The sequence below is a fragment of the Hemibagrus wyckioides genome, linkage group LG18 (assembly GCF_019097595.1).
Source record: "Hemibagrus wyckioides isolate EC202008001 linkage group LG18, SWU_Hwy_1.0, whole genome shotgun sequence".
Lineage (NCBI taxonomy): Eukaryota > Metazoa > Chordata > Actinopteri > Siluriformes > Bagridae > Hemibagrus > Hemibagrus wyckioides.
The window spans coordinates 21531949-21553843 of record NC_080727.1 but is presented as its reverse complement, the minus strand read 5'-3'; the positions used below and the strand labels follow the sequence as shown (position 1 = coordinate 21553843).

The 21895-nt window shown below is 38.7% G+C and overlaps 1 protein-coding gene across 9 annotated transcripts in view; it reads left to right on the top strand.

The window, feature by feature from the left end:
- The window catches only part of nrxn2a (neurexin 2a), a 359408-nt gene that overhangs the window by 114652 nt on the left and 222861 nt on the right, over nucleotides 1-21895 (top strand). For 7 of the 9 annotated variants that reach the window (XM_058415329.1, XM_058415328.1, XM_058415327.1 and 4 more), the window contains one exon: nucleotides 4078-4092. The exons of the other annotated variants lie outside the window; for them this stretch is intronic. In XM_058415329.1, coding sequence (XP_058271312.1) covers nucleotides 4078-4092 — 15 coding nt within the window. The remainder of the gene's footprint in view (nucleotides 1-4077; nucleotides 4093-21895) is intronic. 9 annotated transcript variants of the gene reach the window in all.

Genomic DNA, 21895 nt, shown 5'->3' with positions numbered 1-21895 from the left:
ACAGATGAAGGAATGAACAAACAAACAAAGAAAAGAATGAACAAAGTCAGACAGATGAAGGAATGAATGAACAAACAAACAAAGAAAAGAATGATCAAAGACAGACAGATGAAGGAATGAATGAACAAACAAACAAAGAAAAGAATGAACAAAGTCAGACAGATGAAGGAATGAATGAACAAACAAACAAAGAAAAGAATGATCAAAGTCAGACAGATGAAGGAATGAACAAACAAACAAAGAAAAGAATGATCAAAGACAGACAGATGAAGGAATGAATGAACAAACAAACAAAGAAAAGAATGATCAAAGACAGACAGATGAAGGAATGAACAAACAAACAAAGAAAAGAATGATCAAATTCAGACAGATGAAGGAATGAACAAACAAACAAAGAAAAGAATGATCAAAGACAGACAGATGAAGGAATGAACAAACAAACAAAGAAAAGAATGATCAAAGTCAGACAGATGAAGGAATGAACAAACAAACAAAGAAAAGAATGATCAAAGACAGACAGATGAAGGAATGAATGAACAAACAAACAAAGAAAAGAATGATCAAAGTCAGACAGATGAAGGAATGAACAAACAAACAAAGAAAAGAATGATCAAAGACAGACAGATGAAGGAATGAATGAACAAACAAACAAAGAAAAGAATGAACAAAGTCAGACAGATGAAGGAATGAACAAACAAACAAAGAAAAGAATGATCAAAGACAGACAGATGAAGGAATGAATGAACAAACAAACAAAGAAAAGAATGAACAAAGTCAGACAGATGAAGGAATGAATGAACAAACAAACAAAGAAAAGAATGAACAAAGTCAGACAGATGAAGGAATGAATGAACAAACAAACAAAGAAAAGAATGATCAAAGACAGACAGATGAAGGAATGAATGAACAAACAAACAAAGAAAAGAATGAACAAAGTCAGACAGATGAAGGAATGAATGAACAAACAAACAAAGAAAAGAATGATCAAAGTCAGACAGATGAAGGAATGAACAAACAAACAAAGAAAAGAATGATCAAAGACAGACAGATGAAGGAATGAATGAACAAACAAACAAAGAAAAGAATGATCAAAGTCAGACAGATGAAGGAATGAACAAACAAACAAAGAAAAGAATGATCAAAGACAGACAGATGAAGGAATGAATGAACAAACAAACAAAGAAAAGAATGATCAAAGACAGACAGATGAAGGAATGAATGAACAAACAAACAAAGAAAAGAATGAACAAAGTCAGACAGATGAAGGAATGAACAAACAAACAAAGAAAAGAATGATCAAAAACAGAGATGAAGGAATGAACAAACAAACAAAGAAAAGAATGATCAAAGTCAGACAGATGAAGGAATGAACAAACAAACAAAGGAAAGAATGATCAAAGACAGACAGATGAAGGAATGAACAAACAAACAAAGAAAATGATGAACAAAGACAAACAAATGAAAGAATGAATGAAGAAACAAACAAAAAAGGAAAGGATGCACAAAGCCAGGCAGATGAAGGAAGGGGTATAGAAGAAACAACGAAATAAACAAATTGACACAGAAAAGAATGAAAAAAAGCAGACAGATGAAAGAATGAATGAAGAAACAACAAACAAAAAAATAAGACAGACAAAGAAATGAAAGAATGAACAAATTCAGACAGATCAAAGAATGAACAAACAAACAAAAGAATGAACAAAGTCAGACAGATGAAGAAATGAGACAAACAAAAGAAAGAATAAACTGTGAGACAGATGAAGGAATGAACAAACAAACAAAGAAAAGAAAAAAATAAACAAAGTCAGACAGATAAAGGAATGAACAAACAAAGAAAAGAATGAACAAAGTCAGACAGATGAAGGAATGAACAAACAAACAAACAAAGAAAAGAATGAACAAAGACAGACATATGAAGGAATGAGACAAACACAAGAAAGAATAAACTATGTGAGACAGATGAAGGAATGAACAAACAAACAAAGAAAAGAAAGAATGAACAAAGACAGACAGATGAAGGAATGAACAAACAAACGGAAGAATAAACAAAGCCAGACAGATGAATGAAAGGATAAAGAAGAAACAAAGAAATAAACAAGCTGACACAGATACACAAAGAATGGACAAAAGCAGACAGATGAATGAAGGAATGAACAAAAGAACAGGCAGACAGACATGAACAAAGGTATGATGAACAAACCAAGACAGACAGACCAAGGAATGATTGAAGAAACAAACAAATGAAAGAATAAACAAAGTCAGACAGATGAAGGAATGAACAAACAAACAGACAAACAAACAAAGAAAAGAAAGAATGAACAAAGTCAGACAGATGAAGGAATGAACAAACAAACAGACAAACAAACAAAGAAAAGAAAGAATGAACAAAGTCAGACAGATGAAGGAATGAACAAACAAAAAAACAAACAAAGAAAAGAATTAACAACGACAGACAGATGAAGGAATGAACAAAAAAAAGGCAGACAGACATGAACAAAGGTATGATGAACAAACCAAAACAAAAAGATGAATGAAGGAGCAAGTGAAAAAACAAAGACAAATGAATAAAGGAAGGAACAAACAAACAAAAAATGAAAAATGAAGGAATGAACAGATTTCCCCTGTCTGTGTTGTTAAATGTTTTTTTTTTTATTTACTTTTTTGTGAGGCGAATAATTTTTGTGTGGAATCGATTCTAAATCTTTGGGGTTTACTCTTAGCTTTCGAAGCCTGGACTTGGGAATTTATTATCAAGTCTTTATAGGATCGGCTCCCAGCAGTTAGATGTGAAATGAAATAGGAAGATGAATTAAAAACTTTATATGCAACATACTTTTTTTTTTTAATTTATGTGTAAAAAACTAAATGATGTGATGGGTATAGGAAATGAATTTACTCTTCTCTTTCTCTTTCTCTCTCTCTCTCTCTCTCTCTCTCTCTCTCTCACTCTCTACACACACACACACACACACACACACACATATATATATATAGACCACTAAATATATAGATATATATATAGATATATATAGATAATGACCACTGCAGACTGGGAACACCCCACAAGAGCTGCAGAGCTGCAAGAGATGCTCTGATCCAGTGGTCTAGCCATCACAATTTGGCCCTTTGGTCAAACTCGCTCAAATCCTTACGCTTGTCCATTTTTCCTGCTTCTAACATCAACTTTGAAGACAAAATGGTCACTTGCTGCCTAATATATCCCACCCACTAACAGGTGCCATGATGAGATCATCAGTCTTATTCACTTCACCTCTCACTGCTCACAATGTTATGGCTGATCAGTGCATATATATATATATATATATATATATATATATATATCTAAGACTGGTCTTTTTCCTTTCACAAGTTGGCCAGTTTTTTTGGTCCCCAGCATTTGCATTTATAAAGTGCACTATGGTTGAAAAACAAGTCCTGGTTATACACATTAATCTTAATAAAACAAATCACAGTAATGGCTATTGAAACATACTTTGTAAAATTACTCCCATTTTCTGGCCTGGTTTGGTTGCCAGAGTACACTGCGACTCTTCCACATTTGTGGTTTGCAGACGGATGCGTAATTGGAAGGTATTAAACTTGGCGTCTTTCAGTGCAGAATAATAGAGCTGTCCTAATTTATTGGCACTTTATCAGTGTGTAAACATATGACCTAGCCTATAGACCTCTGTGCTGTCGGTGTTTGCTGTTTTAAGTTGATGAATCAGACCTATAATCCACAACGACTGAATTTACAGCAAAGCTGATCCCACTAATTCTCCACAAAACCTCATGAAGGTGAACGCTACCCTGTTTTGCAGCATAAAAAGATTTAGGCTTCACAGAACAACGTCCCGGCGTTAATGGCCTCCTTCTATCACAAATTACACCGTCATTTCTGTCTGTGAATTTGGCAAGCGTGTGAGGAAGTAATCTAAAGATGTGAACTTGTCTAAATTAATCTCTGATATTTTCCTGCTTTTGTGGAAAGAAGATGGTGACACATTCCTGACTCTGTGAATTTTTCTCTCTCTCTCTCTCTCTCTCTCTCTCTCTTTCTCTCTCTTTTTTTCATAGGTGTTACCGAACCAGGTAAGATCGCTATTATTTTTTCTGCTTCTTGTGTTTGTTGGACTTTGTTTTCTAAGAGCACAGAAAAATCAGGCACTGCATGAGAACGTTAGCTCTCGAAAAAACAGACAGCGAGAGAAATCCATGGTCGGGATTAGCATTGATTGGACATGCAATCAGACATCTTTTGGTGAGGCCTGAGACGCTCGGTCACGCTGTGGGGTTTGTATTGTTCCGCTACAGCTGCCTTCTGTGGCAACAGTCAGATTTTCCTGAATTGAATTTGATTGTGGGAAGCACGTAATTCTTTTTGCTGTCGAACACGCCATCCTCTGAAAGCGCACAGGACCGGACGCTTTCATACAGCCCCCTATAGAGGTCACGGCGGGATCCGCTTCCGGGTGCGCCTCGAATCTCGTGCTATGGCCTCTGGGTTTAAAGACTTCACACTAATTCCTCATCTCCTTCACATCATGCAGCAGAATCTTCTTATTACAGTATCACAAATCTAAAAAACTCTCACCCAGGTGATGTGTGATGTACACCATTTCACATTTAATATTTTACAATACATTAAACCTATGAGCTGCATTTAGATGTAATTTCTGGGCAGTAAATCCCCCGGAGTGTAAGACTTATGGAAAAATCAATACCATTACAAAAAGGTTATTTGAGTGCACAAAAAAAAAAATGTATATAACTTTATTAATACCTCCTGCGTTGAAAAGACGTGCACGATGATGTCACTGTATTTACAGCTTACACCAGAATGTCCACTTAAAGACAACTACCCAAGTTTATTATTTTTTAAGAGTATAAATAATGTAATAGCACAGGAGCATAAAATATTCAGGTCTGTTTATATTAGAGCCTTGTTAAATAATTGATTCTGTTGGAATACTGTATATAACAGGTTCAGAATACGCTATTAACTATTTTTAACTGTATGATTTGAATCAGTTAGCTTTTATTCAGTTAGCTGTTTGGCTTGTTAAAGTCTCGATACCGCTTCTGAAAGCTCGAGTTTCGGACGATACCCATCTAAAGGTAGGGAATAACACAAGGGCCAAATTTGTGATGGCTAGACAATGATGGATCAGAGCATCTCCAAAACTGCATGGGTTGTTCCTGGTCTGCAGTGGTCAGTATCTCTCAAAAGTGGTCCAAGGAAGGAACAGTGGTGAACCGGCGACAGGGTCATGGGCGGCCGAGGCTCACTGATGCACGTGGGGAGTGAAGGCTGGTCCGTGTGATCCGATCCAACAGACGAGCTACTGTTGCTCAAATTGCTGAAGACGTTAATGCTGGTTCTAATAGAAAGGGGTCAGAATACACAGTGCAGGACTTGTCAGGGCTGTTTTGGCAGCAAAAGGGAGACCAAGGCATTATTAGGCAGGTGGTCATAATGTTATGTATGGTTGATGTAGCTCCAATCTTTCCATTTGTTACAGGTTTAGAGAAAATATATTCACTTTTTTTTCCCCCCACTATCCAATACACAATATCATAATAATGTACTGGTATCTCTCTGGTTCTTGGTTGGATCAATGTCATGTCAAATTTTAATTGTACTGATTGAATTCTTTGGGATTCATTGTTAGAAAGATAAATAAGTAAACATATAATTAAATAAATATTCTGCATTACTGACTTTCACATAGGAAATAGTTAAATGTTACAGAAAAACGTCTGTGTTAAAAAACCATAAACCATTTTATTTATTATTGTTTGCTACTCTTTAGTAATGTATAGTTGCTGTCAGAGAACCCATTCGGAGATGTGGATGCAAATACAGGTCAATTTAATAGGAACAGAACAAACCAAAAATCCACAGTATACAATGTTTTTGTTAAAGATATACAGCATGTTAAAAATGCTGGTACATCACTGTTTGTACCGATTCTTAAAAACACTAAGAGGTTTAGTTTATCTCCTGTTCAGTAGTGATCACTAAATATTACACTCCTAAGTGGGCTACTCTGTGGGTGATATACTGTACCTATATTTCTCTCTGCTTCACATAGTCCTAATTGTGTATGAAACACAAATTAAACAGAAGCTGAATTTTGGTTCCGAGCAGCAATAGGCCCTGCGTCAGACATTCAGACTGCTGTTTTAAGCTGTAAATGTTGTTGAGGTAGAAGGACTCACAGACTAATGACGCATTCAGAAGTTTCCGACCTCCAAGGAGAAAAAATCCATCTGAATAGCTCTCCAAACTGTAATTACCACTCAGGAGGCTGAGATTCTCAAGTGCTGCTCAGTTAGCACATCTTATCGGTGCCTGTCTCCTGGACCAATTTGTGTGTTTTGTTTAGAAGTGTGTTAATTATTAAAGTGAAAGATTTGACTGTATTTAGTGCTGATAAACATTCATGCAAGTACTGGGGGGAAAAAAATGACCAACAAATGGCCATTTATGCTAATGAAAAAATTATATTTGGTCAAACTGCATAATGTCCTATAGTCTAGAAAATATGCTGCATTTAAATAAAAGCCTGCATTAAGAGGAGGTTTAAAGGATGACTTTTCCCTCTAAGTGTATGTAGTCAGAGCAGATTAGCACATTAATGGGCTGTTTCCAGAGTTTCAGCATACTAGCTTTTTTCTTAATAGGTATAAGACCCAAGGCTGCAGTTTGGCCTAATGGTACATCTGTATGCTAACAGCTAGAAAAATGTATGGGGAGGTCCTTCCTGAAGTCAAAATGCCTACTTAGTGAATTTCAAACAGCGGATGCTCATAGCATTTGTCGGGTAATTCCGAACCGGAGTGTTGAATAACGGTTACTTTGAGGTCATTATTGATGAGAGTGTGTGATGGACACTCTGCACCCATGCACTCAGTGAGGATTCATTACTCCGGATGTAAAAATGGTGGTTAAATCTTGCCTTTGAGTTCGGATCCTAGGCCAGGTTTAAGTGTAAATTCTATTCACAGTGTCATGTCACTCAAATGATATATTTAATAAGTTAACAACACGATGTACGAGGGGAAGAATATGCTCTAATTCTACAGTCTCCTCAACTAATGTTGGCTAGAGTGCAAAGTCCTTTAGGGCAAAGTTACTAAGTTAAAATAGTAAGATATTATCTTGCAATAAGTTAATAAGTTAAAATAATGAGATATTATCTTGAAATAATGAGTTACTAAGTTAAAACAATGAGATATCTTGAAATAACGAGCTACTACATTAAAACAATGAGATATTATCTTGAAATAATGAGTTGTTAAGTTAAAATAAGGAGATATCTTTTAATAAGTTAAAATAATGACAATATCTTGAAATAATGAGCTATGTAGTTAAAATAACGAGATATTATCTTGTAATGACAAGCTGCTTAGTCAAAATAATGAGATATCTTTAAATAATGAGTTAGTCAAAATAATGAGATATTATCTTAAAACAATGAGTTATTAAGTTAAAATAATGAGATATCTTATAATAACGAATTATTAAGTTAATGTAATGAGATATTATCTTGCAATAGTCAGCTACTTAGTCAACATAATAAGATATTATCCTGCAATAACGAGTTAAGTTAAAGTTAATGAGATGTCCTGAAATAAGGAGCTACTTTCATGTGACCAAGTCTTGTTACCACTGAGTCAAAATAATGAGATAAAATTTTTAAAACTTCATTAATCAAATGAATCAACTCCTAGCAAAATTATGAAATAATATAATGTAATAATGAGTTACTTAATCGAAATAATTCAAAATAACTGCAAGTTCCGTAGTCAAATGAATGCGATAATATTAAAATAAATTAAAATTGCTGTGTCGATTTATGAAGCCAAAATACCATTTAAGTTGTTTCAGTAGAACCTAAAAACATTTCTTGTGTTTTCAGATTAAAAAATTTTGAGATTTGTGTTTAGAGGTCTGAGCTGTATTATTATTTATCATTTTAAATTGTATTTTTAAACAAAAAACAAGAAAGGCACATAGGCAAATTTATAAGAATTGTATATTATATGTAGATTCAAATATATGAAATTCATGCATCATATAAATATATCCAATAGAAATATTGGACCTCCCCCAAACTCCCCCTCCCCCACCTTTTAAGTGTAGAGTAATGGGTAGTTTAGAAGTGGACAAATGGACACCAGATCATTCACACAGTCGGAGCTAATGCACTTCCTAATGCTTCACCCCATCACATCACTCGAGCCTATCTTGAGCCATCGCACACGTGGATTAGCCGTTTGTGCTGAAGTATCGGCTCCTGTGTTTACTGAGCAAACAAGCCTCTGGACACTGCTCAGGCTTACCTGTCCGGCTCTTCTGGTGCATGAAGCTGTCCTGGTGCGTGGATAAAGGAGTAGATGTGTTTAACTGGGATACGGTGAGAGGAAATGGGAGTAGGGGTTGATAGGAATACTGTACATGACATATTTGGACATTTGGCTGCACTACAAGAGAGAAGAGAAACAGAGCTGAGAGTTTCCGCTCGAGTACTCTAATGACTTGAACAATAAAGCTCACAGGATGAGACAGATGTGAGACACAGAGACTCTAATGCTGTTTTTTCATTCAACACTTTCCAAAAACAATACAAAGAAACTTTCTACTTTTCAGCTAAGATTCTGTGGTGAAAAACTGACCAGAAAACATTTCTATTAAAAGATTGCTAAGATTGTAAAACTTGAGAATCATTTCATCTTTTTATCTGTTCATCAAAACAGATAAAAAACAGATTATTCCTGGTTCTTCTATTCTAATAGCAACGTGCTCAGAAATGGTTTCTACTACAGCCAATTATTATTTATTAAATAATGCTATGTCATGTTTTTTAACCATTTATAGTTACATTTAATTAATCTTTTAGCAGCTACTATAAACCTTTGACCTCTCCTGAGGGTCAATAAGACAAATAAAAAAACCTCTTTTCCAAGACAGAATGCTTTCCTGCTGTGGAAAACGCACTGGAGACTCCTTCCAAAAACGTCTTACAGAAAACATACACCGATCAGGCATAACATTATGACCACTGCCAGGTGAAGTGAATAAGACTGATGATCTCCTCATCATGGTACCTGTTAGTGGGTGGGATATATTAGGCAGCAAGTGAACATTTTGTCCTCAAAGTTGATGTGTTAGAAGCAGGAAAAATGGACAAGAGTACGGATTTGAGCTTGAGTTTGACGGAGGGCCAAATTGTGTATCCAATCGAGCATCTGTGGGATGTGCTGGACAAACAAGTCCGATCCACGGAGGCCCCACCTCCAAGGATCGGACTTGTTCAGTAAAGGCCGCAACTAAGGATCTGCTGCTAACGTCTTGGTATCACAGCACACCTTCAGGGATCTATTGTGGTCCATGCCTTGACGGTTTTGCTGTTTTTGCAGCAAAAGGGGGACCAACACAATATTTGGCAGGTGGTCATAATGTTATGCCTGACTGGTGTATATTAGCATGTTAATCAATTTATATTTTACTTAACAAAACAACAATGCTTTTTTTTTTTAAATATCCGTTTATTATTAGCAGTAGTATGTTTTATGGAGCAGTCTGTCATCCATTGTTACTATAGAAACAAGAGCATATTAGGACGAATGCATTAATATAAACCTTGCAGCTGGTGCCGTGGTCAGAGCCGCACCTTCTAACCAGTGAGATTCGACAATCCACCAGCGCCGTGGTGGTATAATTGTACATTACAACCTAGTATTTCTTTAGGATCGAGTACGATGTAGGTGTAGAGTTATTTAGCTGTTAGAATAATGCAACAAAAAAAAAGTCTATCTTATTAGAATGTGGTGGAAAATAAGCAGGCAGAAAGAATAGGGGAGTGGGGTGAAGAAGGTCCTTATCAACATCCAATTTGACTGGAATAATGAAAGCAGAACTTTGTTTTTAATTAAACTGAGACCTTTGGGTATGATTACGGGTGTAGCGATTAATCACTGCTCTGGTCCACTACAGGGGCAGCACAGCTTTGGCCTGTGTGTATCACAGATGAGGCAGTGAAGCATGAGCAGGTGTGTGTGTGTGTGTGTGTGTGTGACGAGGTTCTGGACTTCACTTAGACTCGCCCTGCTGTTTGAACTAATATGTGACTGTTTCTCTTTCATTTTTTTTCCCCCCTCCTTTTATTTTTGAACAGTTAAGGGAAATGAAAATGTCAGCAGTGTAGGGGAGCAGAGCTGTTTGTCTGATGTAGAGAGTCACGCACAAGGCAGCACACAAGGCCATCTGAGCTATTCGGAGACTGGGGGAGTTTTCTTGATGAATGCAGGTCAAACACGTAACCGGCGCTTCCTCCTGCGCTGATCAGAAGTGACTGTAGAGACGTAGCCTTCGGTTAAAATACACAATGTGAAAGACTTTCCCAGCTATTCACAGACACCATTAATGACTATGAACTTAGCCTAGTGATATAACAACACGAAAATAACTGACCAAGACCGGATCTGAAGTGGATTAATGTCTGCGCGGAGCTTTGTACATATCCGTGTGCTTCGTCTGGGCTTTCTTGTTTCCTCCCTCCTCCTTCCCATAAAAAATAATGACCGATGCACTAAATTATCTTTAGCACTTCTAGACTATTGAAAACAAATGACGTTACACAACTGTGTCAGAATCACACAAACGAAGTGAAGTTTATAAACATTTTGCCCACTTTTATTACCGTCTGTCACTGTCCACTGTCCTGCCTGTTATATTTCTAGTGTAAATTGTGACCACCCCGATCACCATGGTGAGCAGAAACAGCTTTACGGAACACACATTTAAAGTGAATGGGATAAGTGTGTACTGAACATGTATTGTCTTCTGACATGCTTTTCTGCTCAGCTTGAATGTACAGAGTGATGATTTGAGCTACTATAGCCTTTTTCTGGACTGACCAATCTCCTCTGACCGCTCTCGACACCAAGACGTTTCTACCCAGTGAAGTGCTCACTAACTGGATGTTTATGTTCCACAGCATTTTGTGTAAACTCCAGACTCTGAGACTAGTGTGCATGACAATTCCAGGACTATTTCCAGAACCATACGTATATATATATAAGTAAAATACTCAAACCAGCACCAACAATCTGCACTGACATCATAGTGTTTCCCTATTCTGATGTTTGATTTTATAATTAACTGATGATAATTAGATAGAGAGAGAGAGAGAGAGAGAGACAGAGAGAGAGAGAAAGAAAGAGAGAGAGAGCATGTCATGTCCTTGAAAAGGCTTTGGTTTTAGGGGACAGAAAGGAAAAAAGAAAGCTGCCATGCTGCATTTTTCTTTCTCCTTTTATTTCCTTCTTCCCCTATCAGTCTTTGCTCACTCTTTCCTTCCAGCTCTCTCCCTTCGTCTTCATCTCTCTCTTGTCCCCATACATCTACGGCAGTGAAAAACAGACACATGCTCATTTACCATAATCTGATTGTGAACTTCCATTTTTTTTCCCCCTTCTGAAGTATGCAGCTGCTTCCCTCTGTTGGCAAGATCTTATCATGATTGTGAATATCACAAAGGCGCAATCCGTTTGCCTCTCCACAGGCAGCCACCTGACGTACGCGATTTGTTTTTTGAAGACGCCGTGGGTGCTCGATTGCAGTGTAATCCGCCTCATTTACAAACCGAACATGGCTAACGATTTTACACCTAATCCCCCCTCTATATTTACCTATCTGGAGGCAGCTTGTAAAACCCGCGGCTCGGCTTGTTATGGCGCTCGCATCTGTCTGCATGTTTAATGCACAGTAAATAAAATGCGCACGCTTTCTCGTCTGCCTGCTTTTCTGACGGGTCGCCTGTCATCAGTTCAGCCGAGAGGGTTGCCGCCAAGGTCGGTGTCCTAATCTACAATTTCACATGAGCCGTGACTCACTCCTGTCCTTGGACAACATCATGTGGGTGTTTGTGTAGGCGTGTGTGTAGGTGTGGGAGCATATGCTAGGTGGCCTTTAAGGCTGTATTTGCTTTTGTGATGACATTATGGCCTCTTGGTATACGGTGAAGCTGCTTAGTGCCCTTTAATCAATAAGGCTAAAAACAAAGCTCTCAGGAGTCCAAAGGTCACCTGATCTGCTTTGCTGACAGTCAATTTCAAATCTGCAAGGAGCTCATTTACACAACTGCTTGTCCTTGTCATCTGCTGTGTTACTCTTTATTAGTGCTGCCCTATAAGTCTATTAGTGTTCATTTTAAATATCTTTCTTTTTTTTTATAGAGAGAATGCATGAATGCCACCGACTTTGAGTACATATTACTTGGTACTCATTAATGACAGAAACGAGTAATTACTTAGTAATAAGCAGTCATTAAGGAGCAAAAAGTGGACCCAGTTTAAAGGAATCTTCTTTTTTTTACCGCTTGCACCAGCAACAGTTTCTCTGTACTCTGTCTCAATTTCACTGCTCCTGACTTGCGAATATATTTATGTGCACAGTTCATGGCACCTCACGCTCATTTTTAATGCTCTCGCTCGCTGCATGCTGCTCTACGTGCTCAGCTCTGCCTGAACTGGCATCCCATTTAGGGGATCTTCCCAATTCATGCCCAGCGTCCCTGGAATAATGGAATAATCTCTTGCATACATCAGGATAAACCATTTACTGAAAAGGAAGGAAGGAAGGAAGGAAGGAAGGAAGGAAGGAAGGAAGGAAGGAAATATACAGATGGAGTAAGGGGGCGAAGGAGGGAGTGAGGAAGAATGGAAAGAAGGAATGAATGAGGGAGGAAGAAAGGAATGGGCAGAATGAGGGAGGGAGGAAGATAGGAAAGAAGGAAGGAAGGAAGGAGTGGACAGAATGAAGGATGGATGAAGGGAGGAAGGAAGGAAGGAAGGTAGAAAGGAAGGAATAATGGAAGAAAGGAAGGATGGAATAGACAGAATGAGGGAGGGAGGGAGGGAGGAACGAACGAACGAACGAACGAACGAACGAACGAACGAATGAATGAACGAAGGAAGGAAGGAAGGAAGGAAGGAAGGAATGGACAGAATGAGGGAGGCAGGGAGGGAGGAAGGAAGGAAGGAAGGAAATTAAATTTGATTCTAGTTGCCTGCAGTTTATTTATGACCAGTGTAAGGAAAAATACTCATTCAGAACCGCTTGATTATTGTCTATTATTTATTCTACTTGACAGCGATTTTTCCCTGAGCAGTGACACAGCACTCAGAGCACACTCATGTTCATTGTGTTGGTATGTGAGTACATTTGATCGATTCCCATCTTTGCCTTTGCATCGTGCGCGTCAGGAGCGTCCAATGCCCTTCATCCGAGGCCGGCGAGATTGATCCGTGGTATTCTTTTCTCACAGCAGCATTCAAAAAAAAAATCATCACCATTAACATTCTTCCTTCTTGATCCATACAATTTACTCATCAAAATTTGGAGCATGAAATCCTCGCCACTGAGGCTCGTCTTGCTTGTCTCGTCTTGTTTTGAGCTCAGAGGCATCAGCTAGCTTCTCATGCTCCTCTGTCTCTCTAATCAGTCACACACATTTGCACACACATCCACACCGGCTTGTTCTGCGTGGTGGAGGTTACTCTTGGAGCTCTAATGACGTGAAGAGAATGTGCCATTTCTCCAGGCTGGAATCTCCCTGTTTCATCTCTCCACTGCATCACCACGGAGCGGTGGCCTTCACACCCCAGGTTGCTGTATGAGCTTCAGCGCTGCTTCTTTCATGCGAGACTGATATCTCCTCCAGCGCCGCTTATGACACTTGTTCATTGTTTGCTGTCACCTTATCGGCTTGTCTATGAGGCTAGATGGCGTACACACAATAATGAGGTTGCCATCGGTTCTGGTTTGCCGTTATTGCTCCAGCTGTGGCTATGAAACCCCACATCTAGCTGGAGCACAGGGCCGGAGTCAAGGGTCGGTTTGGATGCAACACTATAGCGCACTCGTTCATGCAGATGAAGGCACTGCGAAGAGATCAGTGTAATTATTACATGGTGAAATCTAGCACTTTAAACTATAAGCACATCGCTATCCAACAACTTGAAAGTGTGCTAATTGCTGATTTTCTAGAAAGGTTTTAGACCCTGAGACAGAATGACAGAATTATTTCTACCACCCTGTCTGTTAACCTGCCCCTGTCCAGTACGGTCATCTCAGATAGATAGCTGAGTGAATAAAATTCAGGGGATCTTCCCAACTCATGCCCAGTGTCCCTGGAATAAATTCCACATTCATCAGGATAAAACACTTACTGAAGAGGAAGGAAGGAAGGAAGGAAGGAAGGACGGGAGGGAAAGAGGGAGGGAGGAAGGGAGGAAGGAAGGATGAAAGGGAGGGAGGAAGGAAGGAAGGAAGGAAGGAAGGACGGGAGGAAGGAAGGACGGGAGGGAGAGAGGGAGGGAGGAAGCGAGGAAGGAAGGATGAAAGGGAGGGAGGAAGGAAGGAAGGATGGATAAAAGGAAGGAAGGTTAAGACAAATGGAGGGAGGGAGGGAGGAAGGAAGGAAGGAAGGAAGGAAGGAAGGAAAGAAGGAAGGAAGGAAGGAATAGACAGATGGAATGAGGGAGGGAGGAAGGAAAGAAGGAAGAATTGAAGGGAGGGAGGGATGGAGGGAGGTTTGGAAGGTAGGGAGGAAGGAAGGAAGGAAGTTATACTGTATGACTGTATGTTACAGTGAGAAAAACCTGATGCTGGTAAATTTCTGTCTCTACTGTCTGTTGGACAGATTTCAGCCATAGGAGGGTCTAATGGTTTTCCATGACATCATGTGAATATCAGAAGTTCCCGACTCTGGGGTCATGATGGGTCGTTAGGCAGGGGGTAGGTTCTGCTCCCAGCTCGCAGTGATGTGACAGTAAATTAGGTGGTGGGGGTTGGTTATTGGGGCTCTTTTGTGTGTGGGAATAAGTGTGCCTACTGAACATGAGGACAAATCGAATGCATTAGGCTTTCAGTTGGCAGAGAGATCAGCAAGGTAATAGTGAGCTTTCTAGAGAACCAACACACACACACACACACTCCACACACACACACACTCCACACACACACACTCACTCTGGGTACGATCCCCATTATTCCAGTTGAAATGCTGAGCTGAATACACAGTTTAAGACTTTGAAAAGCAGAGAGCAAGAGAATTACCAAATGTTTTTTTTTTCTTTTTAGTCTCTATCCATCACCATGTGTAGATGTTTTGAGCATGAATAAGGATTTCTGCACCTTTTCACACACTGAAACGAGACTGTTTACTTCGAGCTCAATTATTCCACAAGTCTTACTGTTCTTTTGAGAACCTTTTATCGGCATCAGTCTAAACACAGCAAATTAATGTGAATCCTGAATCTAAATCTAAACCCAACAAGCTCAGTTTTCCTCATGGGGAACAGCCAAACATCCCTACATGGGGACATTTCTATAATATGTTCTCATTATGCTTTTTATCCAGCATTTTAAAGTCCATTTAGAGAAGAGTTAAACTCTTGTTACTCAGATGCATATAAGCTCCATTTTTACTGCACAGCACTTTGTCCAGCTTGTTAATGTTGTTAAATGTGCTTTATAAATATATGTGCTTTCGCTTTCGGTAGCAGCGGTGGCTCAGTAGTTAAAGCTCTGGGTTGCTGAGCAGAAGATTGAGGGTTCAAGCTGTTACTGTTGTGCCCTTCAGCAAGACCCTTAACCCTCTGTGCTCCAGGAGAAGTGTATCATGGCTGACCCTGCGCTCCGAACCTAGCCTCTTAACAAGATTCAAGACTTTTATTGCCCTGGAAAGGAAGATTTCAGGCCGGCGGTGATGATAAAGATCTCGAATCGTACGTGTTGTCGCAGTAAAGGTTCTAGCGTGCCAGCGACTGCAAAAAAATATTTCATGCATTACGAGAATATGTGAAAATCCACTCAGACAGTAGCCTGAGCTCAGGATTGAAGCCCGGAACATGTTGGCATGGTGAAGCAGCAGGTAGTGTGACCGCCTCACAGCTCCATGGATAAGGGTTTGATCCTGAGTGGGATTCAATTTATTCATTCATTCTTCAGTAACCTTTTCAATCCTCAGGTCAGGAAGTGATCCAGATATTCACCTTGGATGGTATACCAGTCTATCTGAGGACACCAGGCTCGCACCGTCACAGCTAGGGGTTTGCAGTTTAGAACAACCGTACATATTTTCGGACGGTGATCGGAAATCGGAGAACCTGGAAGAAAACCCACACAAACACCAGGAGAACATGAGAAACTCCAAAACAAACAGTAACCCGAGACGAGGATCGTACCCGCAGCTGTGAGGCAGTAGCGCTACCCACTGTGCTTCTGTGCCTCCTGATTGGTATTCATTGCTAATCAAAATTCTCACCCTTCAGCAAAGCCTTGTAGAAATTCTGGAAATTCTCTTGTAGCTCTTTTGAGTTGAAATCATCTCCAAGTCCAGTGTGTTCCAGATGGAGATTATCCGGAATTTCAGGAAATTTTTTTATGAATTATTTTTACAAAACAACAACAACAACAACAACAACAACAAAATCCTTTCCCTCAGCCACATGTGCTGCCATCACTGTGTGTTCTTTTCCCATGCAGAACTGATGCACCAAGTGCAATGACAAGAATCATGCCCCATCTCCCATCACGCTGAGAAAACCGATGCTCTCGGAGCGTTCTCTGATTTCATATTTAAGAGTCATTAGATGTTTCAGCCTCACGCTGACACAATCATTATTTTTGTCGTTCCTTAAAAAGCCGCATATGATTTTCGGCACCGGAGCAGCGTTTAGAGGAGTGATGGAAATTGTAATATGTTTAAAGTCAGGGAGCTGTCAGGGAATTTAAAGGCATTGGAGAGAAGGAACCCTGTCACATTTTAGCTCTGTGATGGAAAACGACTCCGTTGTTAGAAAAGACATTTTTCCAGCAGCTCCTTCTCCGCCTCCGGACTGCCATCATGAAGATCCATTAAGGCGCCGTAGACGTTCAGAACCCTGGTGTGTGCCTGAATGCCAATGTCATTTGTGTTGCACTTCTGGGTAAAAAAAACAAAAAAAAACAACAACAACAACAAAAAAAAACAACAACCACAGAAAAACACGTTACCCGGTGCTGACAGCAAGAGACGGCAGAGCCAGAGTGACCGTTCTCCATCAGCATCTTCACACACACACACACACACACACACACACACACACAAGCAGAGACGCACACAGTGGGTGCCGGGGTTTGAATCTACTCGTGCCATATTTTCTATGCATCATTGCTTTTCTATGTTTATTTCTTTCATCAGTACCAGTGGGTAGCTTCATATGTACCCAGAATTCCACAACTGTTTAATGATTGCATTAATTTCTTTCTTTCTTAAAAAAAATATATATATATATTTATATATTTATATATATATATATATATATATATATATATATATATATATATATATACATGCAATTGGAAAGCTGACACTTCTATTTGTGTCCTCTGCATGCTTCACAGCATTGGGCGTTTAAAAAAAAAAAAACTCATCTCTAAATGTCAAAACATTTGCAAGTTCTTTCCTGAGAAGTTGCCGTCTCTGAGGGTTTCGGGAGAAGAGCGCCACAGCGTTTGTTTGCACTCTCTGTTTGATGAGTCACGAAACAGAAAGAAAGAAAGAAGTGTGCAGCTCAGCACCGCTATTAGATTCATTACTGGTTTTTGGAGCGTATTGTTTTTCCTGGTTTTTCTCAGACAGTGACTGACATCTGTTTACATCATCTGACATCCAGCACTCTCTCCGAATATAAATAACCGCATGTTTTCATTTGGAGCGCTTTGCTCCAGATAATGATCTTCTCTTGGGACTACATGCGTAAGAATGTCTTTTTGGGATTTTTTTATGCCCTGAAATGTAGCTCCAGCTACAGTAGTAGTAACATATCTGTGATTGATGTAGTGCTGTAGTGAGATAGCTGAATGGCATGTGAGAAACACCTCAGTCATCCTGGGGTTTTTTTCCCACAAGTCAAGACGGAGATTACAAATGCACTAGCTTTTTTTTTATGTTGTTTTATAATAAGCGAGTGCCAACGCTAAACCTTGTTTTTTTTCCCCTCCATTAAGCTTTATTTATGTGAGGACAGTGACCTATGACAGAGATTATCTTCTGCCTGACCGTCTCCAGTGCAGGGATGTAACCTATTTGCAAGTCTGCACTCCTTAGATGCAGGTGAATAGCTTAGAAGATAATGAAATTTTGTACTGTTAGATATTTCAGGGCCAGAGAGCATTACAATGTGTGTGTGTGTATTTATATATATATATATATATATATATATATATATATATATATATATATATATAGAGAGAGAGAGAGAGAGAGAGAGAGAGAAAGAAGAGAGATAGAAGTTTTTTATTTTGTTATTTTTTTTCAATTTAATTTTCTTTCTTTTTTTTGTAATTTAATTGTTAATAATTAGAGTCATTTAATAGTAATTTAATAGTTTTTTCCCCATGGGTAAATTTTTATTTATTTCATCCTTACATGTAAAACCTCTAATAAGTATTAAATTCTATTAAATACAAATTAAATTATAAGACAGTATAAAACTAATAATTTAGTGCTTTTTTTAAAAAAAAAAAAAAAAAGCTAGCACAGTTTATTAGCTAGCGACCTGTTGAAACAAACAAACAAACAAAAAAAACACATTAATGTCACCCAGTAATATAATTCCTTTATTATTTGCATGTATACACGTATATTTAGTAAGGAATAAAGCCTGACGTGAAGTCCTGTTACAGGAAAACAATCAATAATGCAGTGATGGAATGTGTCCCAACACAAAGCTGAGTTACTATAACAACCTGAACCTCGATTACTTTCCCCTTTACCCTGCAGTGTTTTATTCTTCTTTGACCACAGATTTTTACCTTTTTTTTAAGACTAAAATAATATCAGCTTGTCCTGGTTACTGAGAATAATTTCCTGTTCTAGAAAACATCAAGTCACAGGACACTTCATAAAATGCTAAATAAACATCTCCGTACTGAAAACTGAAAAGTTACACACTTTTTTTTTACTGCATTTATATGATTCAAGCTGCTGTTACAAATAAATAAATAAATAAATAAATAAATAAATAAATAAATAAATAAATAAATCATCAACACCATTGACCAAACAGATTAGACAATGCAACAGTGGTGTAATTTATTAATAGTGAGACACAATAAAAGTGCAATTTCTGATTTTAAATATAAACATAAACTTATAGGATTAGATACTAATGTAATATTTACACCAACTTAAACAGATTTAAATAGGAAATATACTGAATAAATAGCATGAAACGAAAAGGATGTACACATAAAGTATACACTAAAATTTTCAGTGGAACTGCGTAAATGTTTTAATAACATAAAATAGCTGGCTGAATGTGAAGGATATCATTAGGCTACTGTTTTATTTGCATTGAATAACTTAATGTTAGCTAGTTGCTAGGTCTTTGCATTTAATTATATATACTATACATATATATATAGTATTATTACGGGCCTCTTGGTGGTCCAGTGGCAGGATCCTGTGCTCTTATTGCCATGGCTGGGGTTCGATTCTTGGACAGGGAGCTAACCCAGCCACTGAAGAGTTAACCCTCAGAGCAGGTCCCAAGCCTGGATTAAATAGGAGGGTTGTGTCAGGAAGGGCATCTGGTGAAAAACCCTTACAAACTGAAAGATGACGACCAAATGATCCGCTGTTGCGACCCCAAATAGGGAGCAGCCGAAAGAACATATTGTATTATATATATATATATATATATATATATATATAGTGGACATATGTATATATATATATATATATCTAGATACTGCTAGAAAGATATTAACTGGCTTAGCTGGCTGATTTTTAGTTCAGTTCTCTCTCTATTTGTTGTCTTGCTTGTTTACATATCCTTAACCAAATCAGATTTTACAGTACTTTTATAAAATGTTGGCCTGACTTTAACAAAGATAAATTAATTTTTTCAGACTTTCAAGACATTCATGTGCTTCCTGCTACATAGCAGAGGTTTGGAGGAAGAAGCACATATGGGTGATAGACAGGTGTCCACATACTTTTGTATGCCTTGTATTGTATCTTGCAAGAGAAATGGTTCTGTAGCACTGAACCAGCAGGTGATTATTGTGTGTGGAAACTTATTCGATTTAATTCTGACTATATGCTGTAAAACAACATCTTGGCACCACCGGAGTATTTTTTTTTTAAACTAGTCCAATTTGGCGTAAAAGATGTGACCCTGGCATGGCCGTTATTAACTGTCCTCTGCACTGATCCGTCTTCCCTACGGACAAACCGCCACCGCTGCCTAGACTGGGTATTTATACCTCAGCAATACAACAGATGTTCTACAGACATAAAACCGGGTTCTATTCTTCCGCTCCGTATTGCAGCTCTGTATGCCATTTGAATTTGCAGATGTTCTAGACATTTCTGACCTTTAAAGTGCCACATTAGATACAGTTCATACAGAGAGTAACTCAGACCGTAGCTGCAGAGCCGCTTTTTAAATTGATTACACAATTAGCCTTGTCCCCTGATTATGATGAGCTTACTTCTTCCCCCAACCTCGGCTGCGTCACGCCCACTTCCGATGACATCAGCGTCTGTGCGCTTATAACGGGCAAGGTCGTCGTTTCAGTCGTTCGGTAATAACCATGGAGACGGAGTGCTAGGCCATGTGGTTGCTGTCTTCTTCCTCAGGGAAACCTTGCATTTCCCCTTCCTTCTGCTTCATTTCCTTCCTAATGCAATTAAAGCTATATGAATTTCATTTGGAACCAGTGTTTATGCTGTTCTTCATATCAAAGCAAATTACAGACAGCATGAACTGCATATATGTGTGTGTGTGTGTGTGTGTGTTCTCGACTCATTAGCACTGCAGCATAAAACCCTTATTCTCATCCACCTGACTAAAGCCTGATTTACCCTGTGATGCAGTTTCATGTAAGATTACTACCTGTCAGACTCTATGAGATGATCCCAATGAAATCTTGGCTGAATTCTCGTACAGACTGTGTAATAATACAGTGTGTTTTCCATGTCAGATTATTCCTCGAAGATCCTTTAACAATAGACCGGCGATTAAAAAGAAATTGAAAGAAAACGTAACGTATACGTTCTGCCGACGGATTCACTCAGCGTCGAATAAACCCGGGTCGAATAAACAGATTAAACGGAATGGAGACATTTGCATTATAGCAGCAGTGCTATGTGTGTGTTGAATGGTGTACAGGAAAGGTTCATAGCCAGGTAAAAGAGGATGACGTGGGATGCCAGGTTGTCAAAGTGAGGTTGAGGTAACGAGGATGTTTATCCTGTTGTGTATGAGGGGTCAGGTGTGTAGGATGATGCGGTTAAATGAAGTCAGTATTTGAGCTTTCATACTTGCCAGTAGTGTGGATATAGCTGTTCTGTGTGTTTTACATAATCATTTGTAGGTAGACGATTATTTTAGCAGTGTTTAGCTAATGCTGAGAGAACTTCAAAATCACAAAATCACCCACCAGGGAGCAGGTCCAGGCTTCTCAGACCGCTCATCTCTACACTCAACCAAAGCATTTGTGTGCAATTTTTGGTCTATGACAACTGAAAAAGGTCCATTTTTATCAGAAGTCTGCCAGGGTTAGAAAGAAAGGGACCGGCTCTGTAAATTACCCGGTCTAATGACGTACTGTATGAAAACCGCTGTAGCTGAGATTTCACCAAAACAACATGGGAATGTTTGTCTGTACCATTTTGCCATTTTCAGCTATCTGTCTGCTAAATATTTATGCTGTCAGCCAATCAGGCAGAGCAGATATCATACATAAGTTTCAGTTCATATCAAACATCAGAATGTGATCTTAGTTAATAAAAATCTCTGGGAAATGACTTTGACCGTGGCCCAGGCT